At 55.3% G+C, this 16,419-nt stretch overlaps 1 protein-coding gene across 2 annotated transcripts in view; it reads left to right on the top strand.

Moving 5' to 3' along the window:
* The window catches only part of CDK18 (cyclin dependent kinase 18), a 40,215-nt gene extending 24,013 nt beyond the window's left edge, over positions 1–16,202 (top strand). For both annotated transcript variants that reach the window (XM_040616576.1, XM_040616575.1), the window contains exons 3-16: positions 3,805–3,950; positions 4,329–4,454; positions 6,562–6,618; positions 6,865–6,979; positions 7,132–7,226; positions 7,729–7,791; positions 8,182–8,305; positions 8,383–8,503; positions 8,862–8,959; positions 9,654–9,759; positions 9,952–9,994; positions 10,491–10,581; positions 10,902–10,979; positions 11,303–16,202. In XM_040616576.1, the coding sequence (XP_040472510.1) occupies positions 3,805–3,950; positions 4,329–4,454; positions 6,562–6,618; positions 6,865–6,979; positions 7,132–7,226; positions 7,729–7,791; positions 8,182–8,305; positions 8,383–8,503; positions 8,862–8,959; positions 9,654–9,759; positions 9,952–9,994; positions 10,491–10,581; positions 10,902–10,979; positions 11,303–11,337 (1,298 nt within the window). In that variant the 3' untranslated portion in view covers positions 11,338–16,202. The remainder of the gene's footprint in view (positions 1–3,804; positions 3,951–4,328; positions 4,455–6,561; positions 6,619–6,864; positions 6,980–7,131; positions 7,227–7,728; positions 7,792–8,181; positions 8,306–8,382; positions 8,504–8,861; positions 8,960–9,653; positions 9,760–9,951; positions 9,995–10,490; positions 10,582–10,901; positions 10,980–11,302) is intronic.
* Positions 16,203–16,419: the final 217 nt, after the last annotated feature.

Here is a 16,419-nt window from a genome sequence, read left to right as displayed (position 1 = left end):
TGCTCTGACCCTTGCAACGGGACCGGGCAAGGTTTTCTCATGGGTACAAACCTGCCTCGTCTGTTGGTTGTGCGGTGGGAAATCCCCAGCTCTGTCCTCTTCATCCCGTAATTCTCACGACTTCACCCACAGAGGCTGATAAAACAAGGCCTGAGAGAAGCCGAGCTGGCAAATGGAAAAGCAAACAGCTTTCCAGCCCGGACACATCCCGTCACACAATGTCACCTTGGTGGAATCTGACAATGCAGAGAGGAAAAGGGGGTGCCTGTTGGTCAGAGCCTGATTTATTTGCAGCCTGCCTCGGGGTGTCTGATGCCCCTGTACCCTGCCTGCATCCCTTCCCTGGGCAGCACAGCCTTTGCGCAGCCATGGCAGCTGCTCGGCTGCAGAGGCAGAGGTGGAAGAAAGCCCCTTAGTTAAGAGGAGCCCAGGCTGGGCTCTGTGCAATATCTGATGTGCTTGACAAAGGCCAGCACTATCTCCACACCTTTGGAAATGGGGAACCTTCTCCATGGCTGCTTCAGCCTCGCATTAAGGCTGAAGGCAGGGAGGCTCCTTCCTTTCCTCCTGGCCTTCCCCAGTCACACGTTCCTCTCCATACTCCAGATTTTCTGAGGAATCAGGTCTTGGTGTCTTCCATTTGCTTTGATAAGAGCCGATGGCGTTCACCAACGGCTTGTACCTACACCAAGACCTTGCCCCAAACCAGCTACTGCCTGGTCTGTCCTCCGAGCCCAGATAAGCTCTCGGGCTGCGGGCTGCACAGCCTGCGTGACTCCCAGTTTGCAGTGGCGTAAATCAGAGCCAGATCTACCCTCTGGAGCGCAAGGCCACAGAGAAGTGATGATGAGGGGGAGGAAGGAGGATGAATAATCCAAGATCTGAATGCAGCCCTGCCTCGTGAGTGTACCAGAGCTTTGAGAGGAGAGTTCACACTTAGCAAAGTAATTAAAAGTTGTAAGTCAGACAAGCAGTGAAGGGTTCTGGCCCCTTTCCTTGGGAGATCAAAGCTTGCTTTGGCAGAGGCAGTGTTTAAATATATTTATAAAAAAAGGCAGGAGGCTCGTCAAAGGCAGCCGCCGTGTCTGCGGTCTCACTTTAATTTGCTTTGATATCCCATGCAGCCTCATTATTTGCAGTGTCAGGGCTCACCGTAATCCACATGAAATGCCGAGCAGAATCAAACAGGCCCTCACGTTTGCACACCCACAGCTTCACATCTCCTCCCACAAGCACCCAACAAGGTCCTCCCTGCCTGGGGGCAGCCCCAGCCCCGCGAGAGCATCTCTGCAGGACCGGGTACCCCTGGGTGCTGTGGGCATCTCACGACAACACAGGAGGAACTGGGCTGGCCCATCCCACCTGCCCTCTCTGGCCACAGGACAGCCAAAACATCTTTCCCCTCATCTCTGCAAGTCTTCTGTGTATTTTTCTGTGCTTTTTCCACCCTGTGGTAGTTTACGTCTTTTGCGTATCCCATTCCCCTTCGCATGCGCTAGAACATCCAGGTTGTCGTTTTACCTCTGGCTTTACATCTGATGCTTTTGTAGATGAGGAGAGATTGACACTGGTGGGTTGCTGGTTCAGAGACGGTGCTACTGGTTTGCAGCTTTCAGGGCAGGCTGAATCTTTGACCAAGTGGGCTTGTTTACCTATGGGAACCAGCATAAATTCACCCAAACTATCGTTAAAAGTGGATTAGTTGAACTCCGTTCAGTCAGATTTTTAAATGGCCTTTGGGTTTTTTTCAGATAATTTGCTTAGGAGGTGAGCAAGTTAAAAAGATTTGATCCAGTTTAATTGATCCACGTTAATTTCATACCTGTGGTTAATTCAGGGTAACTTTCCTAACTGTTCCTGTACAAACAGATGGCCAGGAAGGGACGGGGACCGGAGTCCTACAGCGGTCCTGGGAGAAGGGGTGACTCTGTGCCTTGTTCTTGCCTGTCTGCCCAAAACCTCCTGGCAGTGTTTCAGATGCTCCTGAGCCCAGTGGCATGGGCTGAACCCATCCCTTAGGTGTGGGCTGTCTATCGAGGACACCCTACGTTCCTTAGCGCGCAGGTCCCCTGGTCCCCCAGTGACCATGGCACGAAACCGCATCTTTTCCCAGGTCACTTGCCTGCCACCTCTCATCCATCAGACGAGCAAACTGCAGCCAGGTCCCAGCCCTGCTCACCACCCCGTGAAAGCCAGCCCTCCCTCTCCAGTCTTCGGCAATGAGATCATCGCTGGCTGCCCGAGCACGCTGGGATCGCTGCGCTGAAATCTGCATTAGGCATAGCAGGGGATTGTCTCTGTGCAGCTCAGGGAAAGGGCTTGGCCAGGGACAGGGCTCAGTGGCTCAACCTGGGACATCGCAGGTCCTCCATGGGGGGGTTTCCCTCCTGCAACGTTCCTCCTTGCTCTGGGGAAATAACTGGAGGGTGCCTGGATGCACAGAGGACACCGGTGCTTTATGGCAGGGCCCTTGGACCCTGGAGACCTTCCCGACCTGGAGCATAGCTGCAGAGTTTAGAGGAGAAGGGAGAGAGCTGCGTGACCACTGGGAAGGGGACAAAACAGTTGTGCCTGCTTGGCCCCACACCTTTGCAGAGGGAGATGCGTCCCTCCCTTGGGGAGATGGTTCTCCTCCATCCCAGCACACCCAGTTAGCCCTGCCTCCTCCTGAACTTCCCCTTGGGAACAGCATCTGTGCGAATCAGAGAATCCTCTTCGCTGGGGTCCGGGCGACCTGCATTGAACTCGTCTTGCTGTGCCGCTGTCTGGGTCTGTGCGTGCCAGAATATTCCTGCCGACCAGCTGTTAATTACAGAGTGAGGAGGTTTAAGTGCAAGCCTCAAACTGGAGACCAGAAAGAGCTCAATGGCTTATTTTGTTCTGACTTCTTGCTCCTTTCAGGGTTTCTTGGGCTCAGTGAGGCTTCACACCTGGGGTCCCAAGAGAAGAGGTGTTTTTCTGAGCTGCTTTGGGTTTCAAGTGAGCTTTTGTGCTTCTTGGGACTGTGTCTCTGGCTAAGTGCGGCAGGCTGGGGCAGGAAAGCCTGAAGTGTTTTGTTTTGCAGTAAGTGACTGCAGCCTTTAATTCCAAACACCTCCTGCACAACAGTCACATCCTCAGGGAAGAGTACCCTGATGTCTGTTAGTTTTGGTGGTTCCTGAGGCGGATGAGGTACGTGTGCTTGTAAGCTCCCCAGAGGCAGGGCTCTCTTTCTGTTTTGCTTTTGTACAGACCTAGCACAGAGGGATTCAGAGGCATGGTCAGGCCCCTGATTGTTCCTAAAATGCAAATCGTGTTTTGTCTAAAGTGACATTAGTGAAGATAAGCCTGGGAACTTAAGATGAATACTCACCCCTGCAAAACTCATGCAAACAGCACTCGTGGTGCCGCTGCAGAAGGGTGAGCTGCCGCTGCAGAAGGGTGAGCTGCTTGGCAATGCTGCCCGGTGGGTTGAGCACTGGACCGGGATGTGGGAGATCTGGACCTTGGGTGTGAAGTAGTTCCCCTCTCTGCATCCCCCTCTCTGTCTGTCCAGAGACCTTCATTGCAGGGGGCTGCTTGAGGGGGCTTTGGGGGTGCTGCTGAGCAGACCTGTGTGGATGGTGATGCACCAGGAGTCTGCAGCAAAAGGCAGGTATTCCCTCTGCCTCTGGATGTAGAGAAGGAAGAAGACTTTCCCATGGCCCTAGAGCACCTCTGGACCTCCCTGCCCCACTCTCACTCTCTTCTCCCAAGCAAGTGCCTTGGGCCTTAGCAGTTCTGCTACCACTCCAGCAGCTTGCTCTGCTTTCTCTTTGTCCTCAGACCTGGCTCAAGGACACCTACAGCTGGGACACCTGGGCAGGGACTTCCAAGCAGACACCAGCCCCATCTCCCCCTCCGAGGTGGAAGGGCAGTCCCCGATGGCCGTGCGCTACCGCAACAGCAGCCAGCGGCGCTTCTCCATGGAGGTAGGTACTGCTGCAGGCTGCAGTGAGCTGAAGGGACGTGGAAAGTTCCGGCTGCCACCTACCTGCTGGCTGGAAGAACCAGTATTTGATTCATGGGGACCTGGCAGTGTCAGACAGGAGCCCTGTTGTCCTTTTTGGTGTGCTCGGCGTGACTGCCGTGGTCCCTGGCAAAGCCCGGTGCACATCCCTGTGCATAGACACACTCCTTCCCCTTTTTTTTCCCCCTTTTCCCCCTTTTCCCCCTTCCCTTTCCCAGTCCCACAAATGCTCTGCCATTGATACCAGCTCTGGTTAGAGAGCACTTCCCCTCGAGTAGCTCTGTGTAGTCCTCCTTTCATCAGGTGCCTTCATCACCCGCTCTTCTGGCCCTCTCCGCAGGATGTCAGCAAGCGTCTCTCCCTGCCCATGGACATCCGCCTGCCCCCTGAGTTCTTGCAGAAGCTGCAGATGGAAAGCCCGGAGTTCCCCAAGCCCCTCAGCAGGATGTCCCGACGGGCTTCTCTGGTAAGTCTCGGCATGCAGAGCAAGCAGTGCCGGGCACAGCATCTCACTTCATGCGTATATATCCCAGGCAGCAGATGCGTGTGCTCCTTGCCACCCACCCATGCAGTCATGCCCTGCTGTGCAAGCTCCCTTGTACCCCCCGTGTGTCACTGAGATACACCCCCCCATTCCTGCCCATGCGAACCCCTTTCCGCAGGCTGCCCGCAGCACACGTTCCCCTCACCTGCACATCTCTTCCCTCGGTCGCTCCTACACATGCACGTCTGCATACGACTGTGCAAATCGCCTGCACTCACCTCTGCACATACCTGACTTTCCTCTTAGCCTGGCTCCTTCCAAGTGGGAGGAGGTGGAAAGCCTCTTGCGGTTTAGCAAGTGATGGAGCCTCTCTGCTAGTTGAAATGCAAATGTTGATAAATAATGAATTAGCCTTTGCATTAGTCTTGGCATTTCAGTTTCTTTACTGTGGAGCATCAGCATATGTAGGAGCGAAAAAACAATGCCCTGTTTACAAATGTGCAAGCGTGTGTCCCGCTGCCCAGGGTGCTCCGTGCTGTACAGACACAACGGTGAAGTCTCAGCAGGCATCTTCGGATCTGGCATGCCTGTTCAGGGAGAGTGGGGAGAAAAGGAGAGCTTCCATTTACCTGCCTGGTCTGTCCAATGAATGCAGTAGATACAGCCAGAGCAATGTGTAATTAATATTCATGATCCTCTCCCGGAATAAGACATGCTCCTGCAAAACTGGCAGTGTGCTCTGGGGGGTGTACGGCACCTCAGACTGCAGCGGCTGCTTCATTTCCCTGCTCGGGACGTGTCTGTTTGCAGGGTGCACAGAGGGGTTTGGGAAGGCAAAACGGAGTAAAAATACTGTGCCCACCTGGGATTTGCTGGTGGCAGATCCAGCCTGCGTGAGCAAGAAAGCAGCTTCCTCGCTGTGCGTGGCAGCTTGTGGGAGCTTGGTGGTCTGGTCGGTGCCTGGTGCAAGGGCAAAGCCTTCCCGTGGGGCAGATCTGATGGGCAGGGCAGGCTGCGAGAGCACCCCAGACCTGGGGCTGCTGGTGCTCCAGGCAGAGCCCTGGGCACAAGTGCAGGGGGCTCCTTCAGCGCCTCCCCCAGGGTACCCTTTCCTTGCACAGCCCGCGTCTTTGCCCTGCTGATTGACAGCTGTCCATCCAGCTCCATCTGCTGCTGGTGAGCGGCACGGCATGAGCCCTTGGCTCAGGATGGGGGCCAGTGCTGTTGGGCTGGGGGGGCTTTAGCTGGGCTGCTGGCCTGGGACTACGCTGATGCAAACATACCTTGTGGGACAATGACACCGGTTTATTAAGCTTAACGAGCGGTCACGTGCCCCGGGCCGTGCTGGGACCCATCCCCTGCCCCGGCACACAGGTAATCCAGACTAACCAAGGAGGTGTCTCTGTCCCCGCAGAAAACTGCACTTTCAGGGGTCTTCTAGGAGTGACACCTAGAGCTGTGCCCTTGCAGTGATTGCCCTTCCCTCACTGGGTACACGAGAGCAGGTCTCAGCAGTGCGTTAAAGAGCTACTGCTCCAAATGGGAAAATGTCCCTCTCACACTTGATTTGAACCGCACACAGAGAAACGAACAGAGTCACAGTCAAGACCAGGATGCAGGAAAGCGCTCAAGAAAATGCTGGGCATCAGCAGTAGCATCCTGCAAGGCTTCTCCGACAATGAGGGCATCTGCTTTTTGCAAATCACTGCTGCTGTTCAACTCGACTGCTACTGCTGCTGCTGTTGTGTCGGGGTGGTGGGTGAGAGGAGACGGACCTGCAGGGGAGGGGGCAGGGGTGCAGGCTGTGGTCGCTCTGGGGTACGCGCTGCAGGTGCCATCCGTTTTGCTTAAGCAGCCAGCGGGTTGTGAAGGTTTTTCTGATCGATTGCCTGGTGGCCCGCAGGGTTTCTCCGGGAAAGTAATGGGCTTTATGTACTTAGACCAGCTGGGCTTCTGCGTGCAGACACCTGCCTTCATTGATCTGCCACCCCAGCTGTTACTGTCCAGTGTCCTTGACCTTCCCCCCCCACAGGTGAAGCCATCCCTGGGTGAGATCCTTCCCAGTGATGTTTTCCTTTCTTTCTTACAGTCAGATATTGGGTTTGGAAAGCTGGAAACCTATGTCAAACTGGACAAACTGGGAGAGGTGAGTAGCCTGTGAAACCCCTGTAAGGATTTAAATTAAATTAGAAGGGCAGCCTGAAGTGCAAAGGGCAGACTGTAGCCAAATTTCTTCAATATTCAGCAATTTTTAGACCACATCTTTCTGTGAACTTCAGACTTGGCCCTGCAGCTTCCAATGATCCTTCCTCCAAATGTTATGGAACAGGTCGGTGTTGTACAGCCCTGGTAAATGGTCTGCACAGCTTGTATTTTCTCTCTCCCCACCCAGGGCACTTATGCCACTGTCTTCAAGGGACGCAGCAAGCTGACCGAAAACCTCGTTGCCCTGAAGGAAATCCGCCTGGAGCATGAGGAAGGGGCACCTTGCACGGCCATTCGGGAAGGTGAGGGCAGGAGGGGCTTTTGCCCATCCCAGCCCTGGTGAGCAGCGCTGGGTCACAGGCAGATCTGGGATGGGCGTGCGGGTGGATGTGGTACCCGCAGTCACGCAGCCCCAGGTCCCGCTGCCCCAACCTGCCGCCTCCTCTCCTCGCAGTGTCGCTGCTGAAGAACCTGAAACACGCCAACATCGTGACCCTGCACGACATCATCCACACGGAGCGCTCCCTCACCCTTGTCTTCGAGTACCTGGTGGGTCTAGGGGGGCTTTCTGCAGGAACGGGGGGATGGCTCCCCTCCTGCAGGAACGGGGGGATGGCTGCCTTTCTGCAGGAACGGGGGGATGGCTCCCCTCCTGCAGGAACGGGGGGATGGCTGCCTTTCTGCAGGAACGGGGGGATGGCTGCCTTTCTGCAGGAACGGGGGGATGGCTCCCCTCCTGCAGGAACCGGGGGATGGCTCCCCTCCTGCAGGAACGGGGGGATGGCTCCCCTCCTGCAGGAACGGGGGGATGGCTGCCTTTCTGCAGGAACGGGGGGATGGCTCCCCTCCTGCAGGAACGGGGGGATGGCTCCCCTCCTGCAGGAACGGGGGGATGGCTCCCCTCCTGCAGGAACGGGGGGATGGCTGCCTTTCTGCAGGCATGGGGGGGGGGGGGCGGCTGCCGTCCTGCAGGAATGGGGGGGTGGCTGCTTTCTGTGGGTGGGTGATGGGGCCAAGGGAAGGCCAGGCTGACAGCTGCTTCCTGCTGCAGGACAACGACCTCAAGCAGTACCTCGATAACTGTGGGAACCTGATGAGCGTGCACAATGTGAAGGTGAGATGGTGCTGCCTGGGACCCTGTACCCCTGCCCCTCACTCGCCTTGAGTGCAGTCTAGGGTCTTGCAGGGCTGGGTGAGTCTGGATGCCCCTTCTCTCTTCAGTTCAGCCTTGTTACTCTTCTTTGACCTTTCTCAGCCTGCTTTGATGGTCTGCCAGCATTTCTCCAGTCATTGCCACCCTAAATAAAATTCCTGTGCATGCAGACTTTGTTCATCCCCTTTTCTGGAGTGCTGGCAATGAGCCTGAACACTTGTCTGCATGTGTCCCACCCCAGGCCAACTTCGAGGGGTCTTTTCTGACCATGAGTTTAAGAGCCCTTGGGGCAAACCCACTTTTGGTGCCTGTGTCCCCATGCTAAATGCATCTCCCTCCTGTGCCCCACAGATCTTCATGTTCCAGTTGCTGCGTGGCCTGGCTTATTGTCATGGGAGAAAGATCCTGCACCGAGACCTCAAACCCCAGAACCTGCTCATCAACGAGAGAGGAGAGCTCAAGCTGGCTGACTTTGGTAGGTGGATCTGTCTGGGGAAGATGCAGCATTGCAAGGAGGTGCAGCTTCTTGATGCCCGTCCCTTTCGTCCGCAGGACTGGCCAGAGCCAAGTCAGTTCCTACAAAAACATATTCCAATGAGGTGGTCACGCTGTGGTACCGGCCCCCTGATGTCCTGCTGGGATCTACCGAGTATTCCACACCCATCGACATGTGGTGAGTCACGACATGTGGTGAGTCACGGCTCCAAACCGAGCTTCCTGGGCTCTCCGAGATGGTGGGCTGGGGTTTTCCTTCTGCCTGCCAGTGCAGCACCAGACATGCCCACACAGAGCTGGTTACACCAGGGGGTGGTGGGCTCCCCCAGAGACCACGCTGTTTTCTGTGTCCCCTGGGGCACAGGGTCTTTGGAGCGTGCTGTCCACACCGGGGCAAAGGGTTACCCGTGGCAGAGAAGTGCTGCAGCTCCTGGAGCTCATTTCCTTCTCCCAGAACCTCATCCCTGGCCAAGGGGTGGTGGAGCATCCACAGGGCTTCTCCCTCACTAATCCCAGGGTCCCTGCCGCTGCTGTAGGGGCGTTGGGTGCATCCACTACGAGATGGTCACGGGACGGCCCATGTTCCCGGGCTCCACGGTGAAAGAAGAGCTGCATTTGATCTTCAGGCTGCTGGGTGAGTCTTCTGCTGTGTCCCCGGTCCCCACGCGAGGGCAGTGGCTGACTGCAGCAGCCTCGGGAGCCCGGCGGCAGCCTGCTGGCTGGCACAGCCTTGGCAGCGCGGGCAGGCGTGGGCAGAGGATCCCGCAGCCCCCGCCGGGCTGGCAGGCAGCAGAGGGGTGAGGGGTCCTCGCCAGCTGCCCCGGGATGCGCGGTCCCAGCCTGCGGGGACATTCGTGCCCTCTCTCCTGGGCTGGGCACCCACCGGTTGACCACTCCTAGGTGATGCACAAAGGGAAGGGGGACGTCAGTTGGCTCCGTGTTCAGGGGTCTCTGACTCCATGCATCATTTAAGGCACGCAGAGATGACCTGACTCAGAGCTTTTCATGCCCGTGTCGGTGGCAGACAGCTCACTGCATCCTCTGGTTATGTCTGACCTTCCCTGAACTGCTCTAATGCTCTTGTTGAGACCTCCGTAAGTTCTCCCTATAAATCCAGGGAGAAACTCAGGACTAAGACTAAGGACAGAAGCAAGTTCTGAAATCCTCACAAAACAGCACCAAACTCAAGGGTTTGCAAACTCAAAGGTTACTCCCTTGTAACAGATACAAGGAAGTATCTACTTACCTCTACCTGGCGCTCACATGCAGGAGGCTCTTCCCTCTGCACCGAATAAGCATGACAGGTTTCCATCTCTCCCCCTTCCCAGGAACCCCAACAGAAGACACCTGGCCTGGAATCACATCCAACGAGGAGTTTAAGGCTTACAATTTCACACAGTACCGAGCCCAGCCGTTAATAAATCACGCCCCGAGGTACCTCTTTGAGCAGGGACATGTAAGGCATGGTGGGCTTGTGCTGGTTGTAAAGGGGAGCCTGGGCAGACCAGTTTCATTTTCTCCTTGTGGTGCTGGCAGCTTGTGAGTGCAAGCTTGTCCCTTGCATTGACTATTGCAATATCTCCAGGGTGCAATAATGCTCCGTTTTTTATTTCCTCCTCCTCTCAGGCTGGACTCGGAAGGCATTGACTTGCTGACGAACCTCCTTCTGGTGAGCGGTAGAGCAGTCCAGGGGCATGGCAAAGGGGTTTTCTGAAGTGAAGGTGCTCTGGCTGCCCTCACACTGATTTTGGAGCCAGGCAGGAGAGGAGCTGTGACTACAGAATAAGCCATGGCCATGTAGATGCTATCCCAAACCACCTCCCATTAAGGATGGTGAACCATCCCCTACCCTGTGTCCTCTCACGCACAAGTGGGAGGACACAAACCTGATGATCTGTAAGGTACTACGTGGCCGGTGCACTGCTATGGTCGCACAGTGTGTGCTGTGCCTTGTGCACGTGCAAACGGCACCGGGAATTGCCTGCACACCCCTGTGGTGTGCGCAGCGTTTGGACACGCTGTCACCCACGCAGCATATGAAGTCGTTGGGGCACTTAGGTGTGCATAGGTGCCCACACCTTGTGTGTGGGGGCCTCTGTGTCCACTGAATGCCCTCTCACGTGTGCAGACTGTATGTAATTGCCTTTCTCTGGGGCTTTGTGCAGTACAAAGCCAAAGGCCGGATTTCGGCGGAGGCAGCCCTGCGGCACGCTTACTTCAAGAGCCTGGGAGAGCGGGTGCATCTCCTGCCTGACAGTAAGTGCCTGCCGTCCTCTTGCCTGCGGGATGTGGAGCAAAGAGCTTCTGTGCAACCCCAGGGTGGTGGGTTGCAGCCAGGTCTCCTTGGATGCCTCTTGTCTTTGCTCACTCAGAGGTGCTCCCGCAGCAGGGTGGGGTGGGAGCTTGGTGGCTGCAAGAGCAAGAAACAACTTGGGTAGGAAGTGTAGAGGAGGAGGAGGAGTGGGAGAGGAAAGCTGTGATGAGGTGCAGCGCTGCACTTGGGCACTGCCATCCGTCCTGGATCTGGGTTTGCGGACTGCTGGACTGACCCCTCTCTCTCTGCCCCCTCTGCCTAGATGCTTCCATCTTCTCCCTGAAGGAGATCCAGCTTCAAAAGGACCCTGGCTACCGTGGCTCAGCCTTTCAGCAGTCAGGTAGGACTAGGGAAAATCCTGCTGGCATCTCCCAGAATGGTGCCACGGACCATGCTGGCACTGGGGTTGCTCCAGTGGGTCCCACGTAGGAAAAAGCCAAACCTGCTCCCTGCTTCAGTCCCCAGATTACCCCTGGGCATCCTTGCTTGTCACCTACTCTGGTGCCAAAGTCACATCTAGATGTTGTGAGGCACAGCTCCCCTCTCCATGGATGCCATGGGCTCATAACCTCCTAACCCAGAGCACCACAGGGCTCAGCCTCTGCAAACTGCTGCTCACCACCTGACCTCTCCTGACCCCCCTCTCTCTCTCTTGTTCCTCAGCCCGAGGCAAGAACAGGAGGCAGAGTATATTTTAAACGTGGATCTCATGTTCCCCTTGTCACCATGGAGATCGAAGCACTGAGAAAGGAGACGGCAACACGCTTCCACCTGACCCACCGCAGAATTACTGACTCGAGCAGGACGATGCTGAAGCGCCCTTGGCCACAGACTCCCCCCTGCCCATCCCCACAACCACAGCCCCTAGCAGTTCATGGACCTGTGGCCTTTTTCCCCTCTTGTTTTCATGTTGCCCCCACCAGCTGTGAGCTGCCACCCCCTGTGCAGGTGCTCTAGCGAGGAGCTTCCCTGGGCATTGCCCAGCGTGCAGGATCGTGTGCTGCCCCAGGGAGCACTCGCTGCCCTCGGCGGGCGAGCCAGCCTGGGGGGGGGTTTGTGAGCAGGGAGTGGTATTTCCAAAGCTGGGCTGTGGGTCGTAGCGTGTGGCCCAGGCAGGCATTTCTGGAAACATACCTTTGCTCAGACAACCTGCTCTGTACCCCTGTTTCTTGGGGAGACGTTACAAGTCAGGGGTATGACCCCGCCTGGCACTGGAGTGACTGCACCTGAAGCACAAAAATCAGGGCAGCCCCCCGTTACTTGCCCTTGCCGCTGCCCACATAACCCCTTTTTCTCTCCCCATCTTTGGTACCTGCGTCCTGACAAGGATAGAGCAGCTGGGAGGAGGGGGCTTCCCATTGCTTCCTGCAGCATCTCCCCCTCCTTGCCACCATTGTGTTTGCAAATTCGGTCAGGCGGCTGCTCCCCAGGGATGTCCTGAGCTGAGACCAAGGGCTGGCTTAGGGGTGCAGGTACCTGCTGGTAGGGCTGTGCAGAAGCGGGGCCAGGTGAGCACTGGCTCCGTGCTGCCTCCCGCTGCGGTGCCCAGCCTTCCCCAGACCCCGATGGAGCAGCCCCTTTCTCGTCGCCGAGCCTGCCATCCCCCCAGCCTGTGACCCTCTCTGCCACCATCACAAGGGCAGGACCCGGTTCTCAGCCGGTGTCCCAGGAGTGCATCTCCCCCCGTCCCATCGCTGAGCCCCACGTGATGTGGCAGAGCCCGAGCCGCGCAGCCTCTCCGTACCAAAGTGTTGCGCACACCCACCTCAGTGCATTTGTACCCAGAGGAGGGGGGGAGAGGTGCCAAACCTCCCACAGCTCAGCTGTGGGGACCAGAAATAGACCCGCAGAGAAGCAAATCATCCCTCAAACCTCGTTGCCTGGCCTCTACGTTTGTAGCCGATGCCAGATCGTGCCAGCCCTGACTCAGATCAATGCCATGGGACTGAGGTGCCTGCTTAGATCTGAGCGTGCTTTGCTGGCCGAGGACTGCTCCTGCTGCGTTTTCCCCTCCGTACACTTCAGGAACGTGCCAAATGCATCCTGAGCGAAGAGGCCCTGCTGCACCTCGCCCCCACAGCCTGCAAACAGCCTGAAACGGCTTCAAGCGTGTGAGCGTTGCAAAAAGTCTCTCTACTGTAGAATACTCAAATCCTTTTCTTGGCTGTCCCAGATGACTAGTCCTCTCACCCACCGGTCCTCTAGCCCATGGATGTGGCCACAGAGACTCTGCACTTGGCAGGTGCTGTGACTGTCACCTGGCACTGGGACTGGCAGGGCACGCTGATGTCTTAACCCCTCGCGCTGCCAGCCCGCAGGCATTGTTCAGGGGCCAGTATCTCTCCGTGCTGCGGTTTCCCCATCGAGCAGAGAGCGAGGACTCTGCTTTCTGCTTTGCCGTGTGGCATTCTGTCTGTGATCCTTGGAAAATACAAAGCATGAGGTATAAACGTGGAGACCCCGGAGCTCCCCAGAGCTTCTGGGGTGACTCCTCCCTGTGCCAGTGCTCGATGCACCCTCTGAGCTTCCCCCATCAGACCAAAACTCTTAATTCGGGTTCGTCCTAGACAAGCATCCAGACGTCTGCATTGTTTGAGGTTTGCCCGTCCCTGCTCCGTTCCCTTCTCGGTATGTCCAGCATACAGCAGGCTGAATAGCTCATTAATTGTTTCCATTTGATAGGGAAGAGCATGAATAGCCATCAGCCACCAGTGACGCATTTCACCCTGATGTCAGAGTAGTGTTTTGCCTGTTTCCTACACCCGGCTCCTGCTGCGTGGGGCTTTTCAGTAGGGAGGCTCAGAAGGGGAGGTGTTGGCTGGAGTAAGTCTGAACTCTTACACTCTCATCTTTTCTTTCACAAAGGCGTTTTATGCAGGAATTTCCTTGGCATGGCAGGGGTCTGTGGTGCAGACTTGCACTTCCCAGGGCAGCCAGCTCCCGTCAGGAATTGGCTCAGCAGGCAGGCCAGCTCACGGATGGACGGTCTCCTGCGCCCCTGTAGCAGCACTTTCAGGTACATGGGGCGAGGAGTGCTGGCGTGCCCAGGGGAGCAGAGCTGCCCCTGCGCTCAGATCGGGCCAGGGGGAGCAGGAACCCCCTCCCCTCGCTCTTGGGAAGCCCGTTCAGGACATGTTTCGCTGGGCTTTGTGCAGTTTTCTTGCTCGGTGTTAACCGTCACCATGCACTGAGGTTGTCTTGGGCGTAAAGCTTGCTGGGGCACAGGGTGCCTAGCTGAGCGGTCCCGCTCCCCGCTGGGAGGATGGAGGCAGCCCACACCAGGCAACCGGACTGGTCTGTGGGCTCGGCGCTCCCCTCGTAAGAGAGAGATTCCTGCTGAAGGTCAGGGTCACCTACAGAAACTTCTGGGGAGAAGTGTTGGGGAAAAGACCTAGCAGTGACCGTGTAGACAGGACTGCTTTACCCGGGATCAGATAGCAAAGACAAAGGGCCTGTTGGCTGTTGTTTATTCTTTCGTAGCCTTTGCCTTTCCTCCTACAAATCCTCCCTAAAGGAGACACTATTATTTATTAGCCCTGTGTGCCACTAACAGCCCGCATCTAAGATAACCCCTTTTGTTCCACTGCTTTTAGTAGATATTTAATTCCTATTCAGGAGGGCAGCAGCGTGTGTAAATATTTGGTGTCCTGCTGAGCGAGATTTGATTTTCAAGCTCCTGTCGCTGTTGTGCTTGCACGTGTGGGCTGGCAGAGCCCCGAGCGCCTGCTCTCCCACGGCGCTGCCCGCCTGCGAAGGGAAGGGAGTAGCAGGATGGCAGGGATTAGAGCCTGGAGCCAAATCCCCCTTCTCCATCTCCTGGATGCTGTTACAGCCCCCCTGAGGGCCGCGGGGTCCAGCTGGGTGGATGAGGACAGATTGCTCTGGGATGCCCCCGTTTATGAGTCGAGCACGCAAGGGGACAAATTCTGCAGCGGGGCTTCTGCCGCCGATGGCATCGCTCCCTGCTCTGGCAGCTCATCCCTGGGCAGGCTTTCCCCAGCTTTTGGGGTGCCAGCCAGCTTCCAAGTTGGATTTTTAATGTCGTGCTCATGAAAATGCTGGGAATGTCTGTGGCTCTCCGGCATTTTTTTCATTTTGTGGGTTCTCCCATCCGCCGCTTTGCGGAGTAGCTAGCACTCCTCGCAGATGGGGAGTTTTGACAAAAGGAAACTGTTGCTTTGTCTTCCAGACATTTTTCTTGCAATTTTTTTGTTTGTTTACCAGTTCTGGTGGAAGATGGGATTTTTGGCTGTACCCTCAGGAAAGGCTGTATTCTTCCATCTTTCTTGCTGATAGCTACTTAAAGAAATGTAAGTAAAGTAACGTGTAAAGCAAGGTCCGTGATATGAGACAACAATAAAACTTACAGGCAGAGAGCTATTTAATTTCACTGTCTCCATACACACATGCACACGCCTTTCCTGGCTCAGCCCATTGCCAGATCTATGTTAAGATTTTGAATAACAAAACTACATTGTATCTTGGAGACTAAGGACAAGTTAAGTGGATTTCCCTCTCCCTTACACACGATGAAAAAAACCCCCGTAATTAGAAGGCCATTTTCCCAAGCTTCTCAAATGTTTTGTTTTGTTTTTTTTTTCCCATGACTTACCTTCAGTCAGAAATTAGGCTAGCATAAAAAAGGAGCTCCCAGAGCAGGCTAGGACCAATTAGATGGGAAAACATTAGAGAAAGAGTCTAACCCATGGGACTGAGCAATGTAAAAGGTTTAGTGTGTGTGTCCCAGGGCACGGGGAAGAGACTGGACCGGGGGGCGGGCGCCTGCCTGGCTTTACGTGGCCAAACCGCTTGCACTAGCGCGTGTCTGGTGTCTTGAAGCCACGCAAGGGCAGGTTTGCTCAGAGCTGCTCAGCGATGGCTGAGCAGGTCCTGCGAGAGCCGTCACGTCTCCATCCTGAAATACAGGAGGTGAAAAGCAACGTGATCTCACCTGCCAAGAGCTGTGGCTCTCTGACCGTGCGCGTACCGCACCGCTGTCCTGTCTCCGTACGCCGGAGCCTTGTAAGAAATGCATTTGGATGTCCCCGTGGCCCTTCCCACCGGCGATGTCTGGGCACAGATCCGATGAAACCCACTTTCTGGTTTCTCTATTGCCTTCTCTCATCCTCAGCATCATGCTTGTCTTACAGCAGGAAAAATAGATTCAAGCGGCCAGGATACACATACTGTGAACGTTCTCTGGTGTGATTCATTTGCAGAATACCAATAATATATTTAACTAGTATTGTACAAACGAAAGATGCATTTTAAAAGAAATGATTTTAAAGATTTATTCCAAAAGAGGCAATGATTTTTTTAATAGAAAGTTTTTCTGGAACAAATGGAACGGTACAAAAAAAAATAATAAATAAAAAATAGGAGACTGTATCCATCTATCAATCTTGTGTCTGAATGTTTCATGAGAATATTTCAATTTTTGTATTTCAGATGTGACATGGACTATTTTGTGGATGTGCTCACTTTATTGCTAAGGCTTATATTACAGTTGTATTGCAAATGCTCCAAAGCCAAGATTGGACAATAAACTTTATTGAATACAGGATAGTTTTGTACAGGACATAATTTTTCTCTTTTCTCTTTTTTTGATAGGAGAAGGATCTGCTTTGGTTTTGAATTTCAGCTAGTAGGTAGCACTGACGTCTCAGGTGTGCAGGTCCCTTGGCAGGCTCCCGAGCGGTGAGTTGCTCCGTGGCAGGCATGCAGGGGAGGCGGGCTGCCGCGCCGTGGCAGGCGGTGTGCCGTGCCATGCGCTGTGCGTG

Source organism: Falco naumanni, chromosome 17 (assembly GCF_017639655.2).
Source record: "Falco naumanni isolate bFalNau1 chromosome 17, bFalNau1.pat, whole genome shotgun sequence".
In the NCBI taxonomy this organism is placed as follows: Eukaryota; Metazoa; Chordata; class Aves; order Falconiformes; family Falconidae; genus Falco; species Falco naumanni.
The sequence above is the reverse complement of the archived record's forward strand: the minus strand, read 5'-3'. Positions and strand labels throughout refer to the sequence as shown.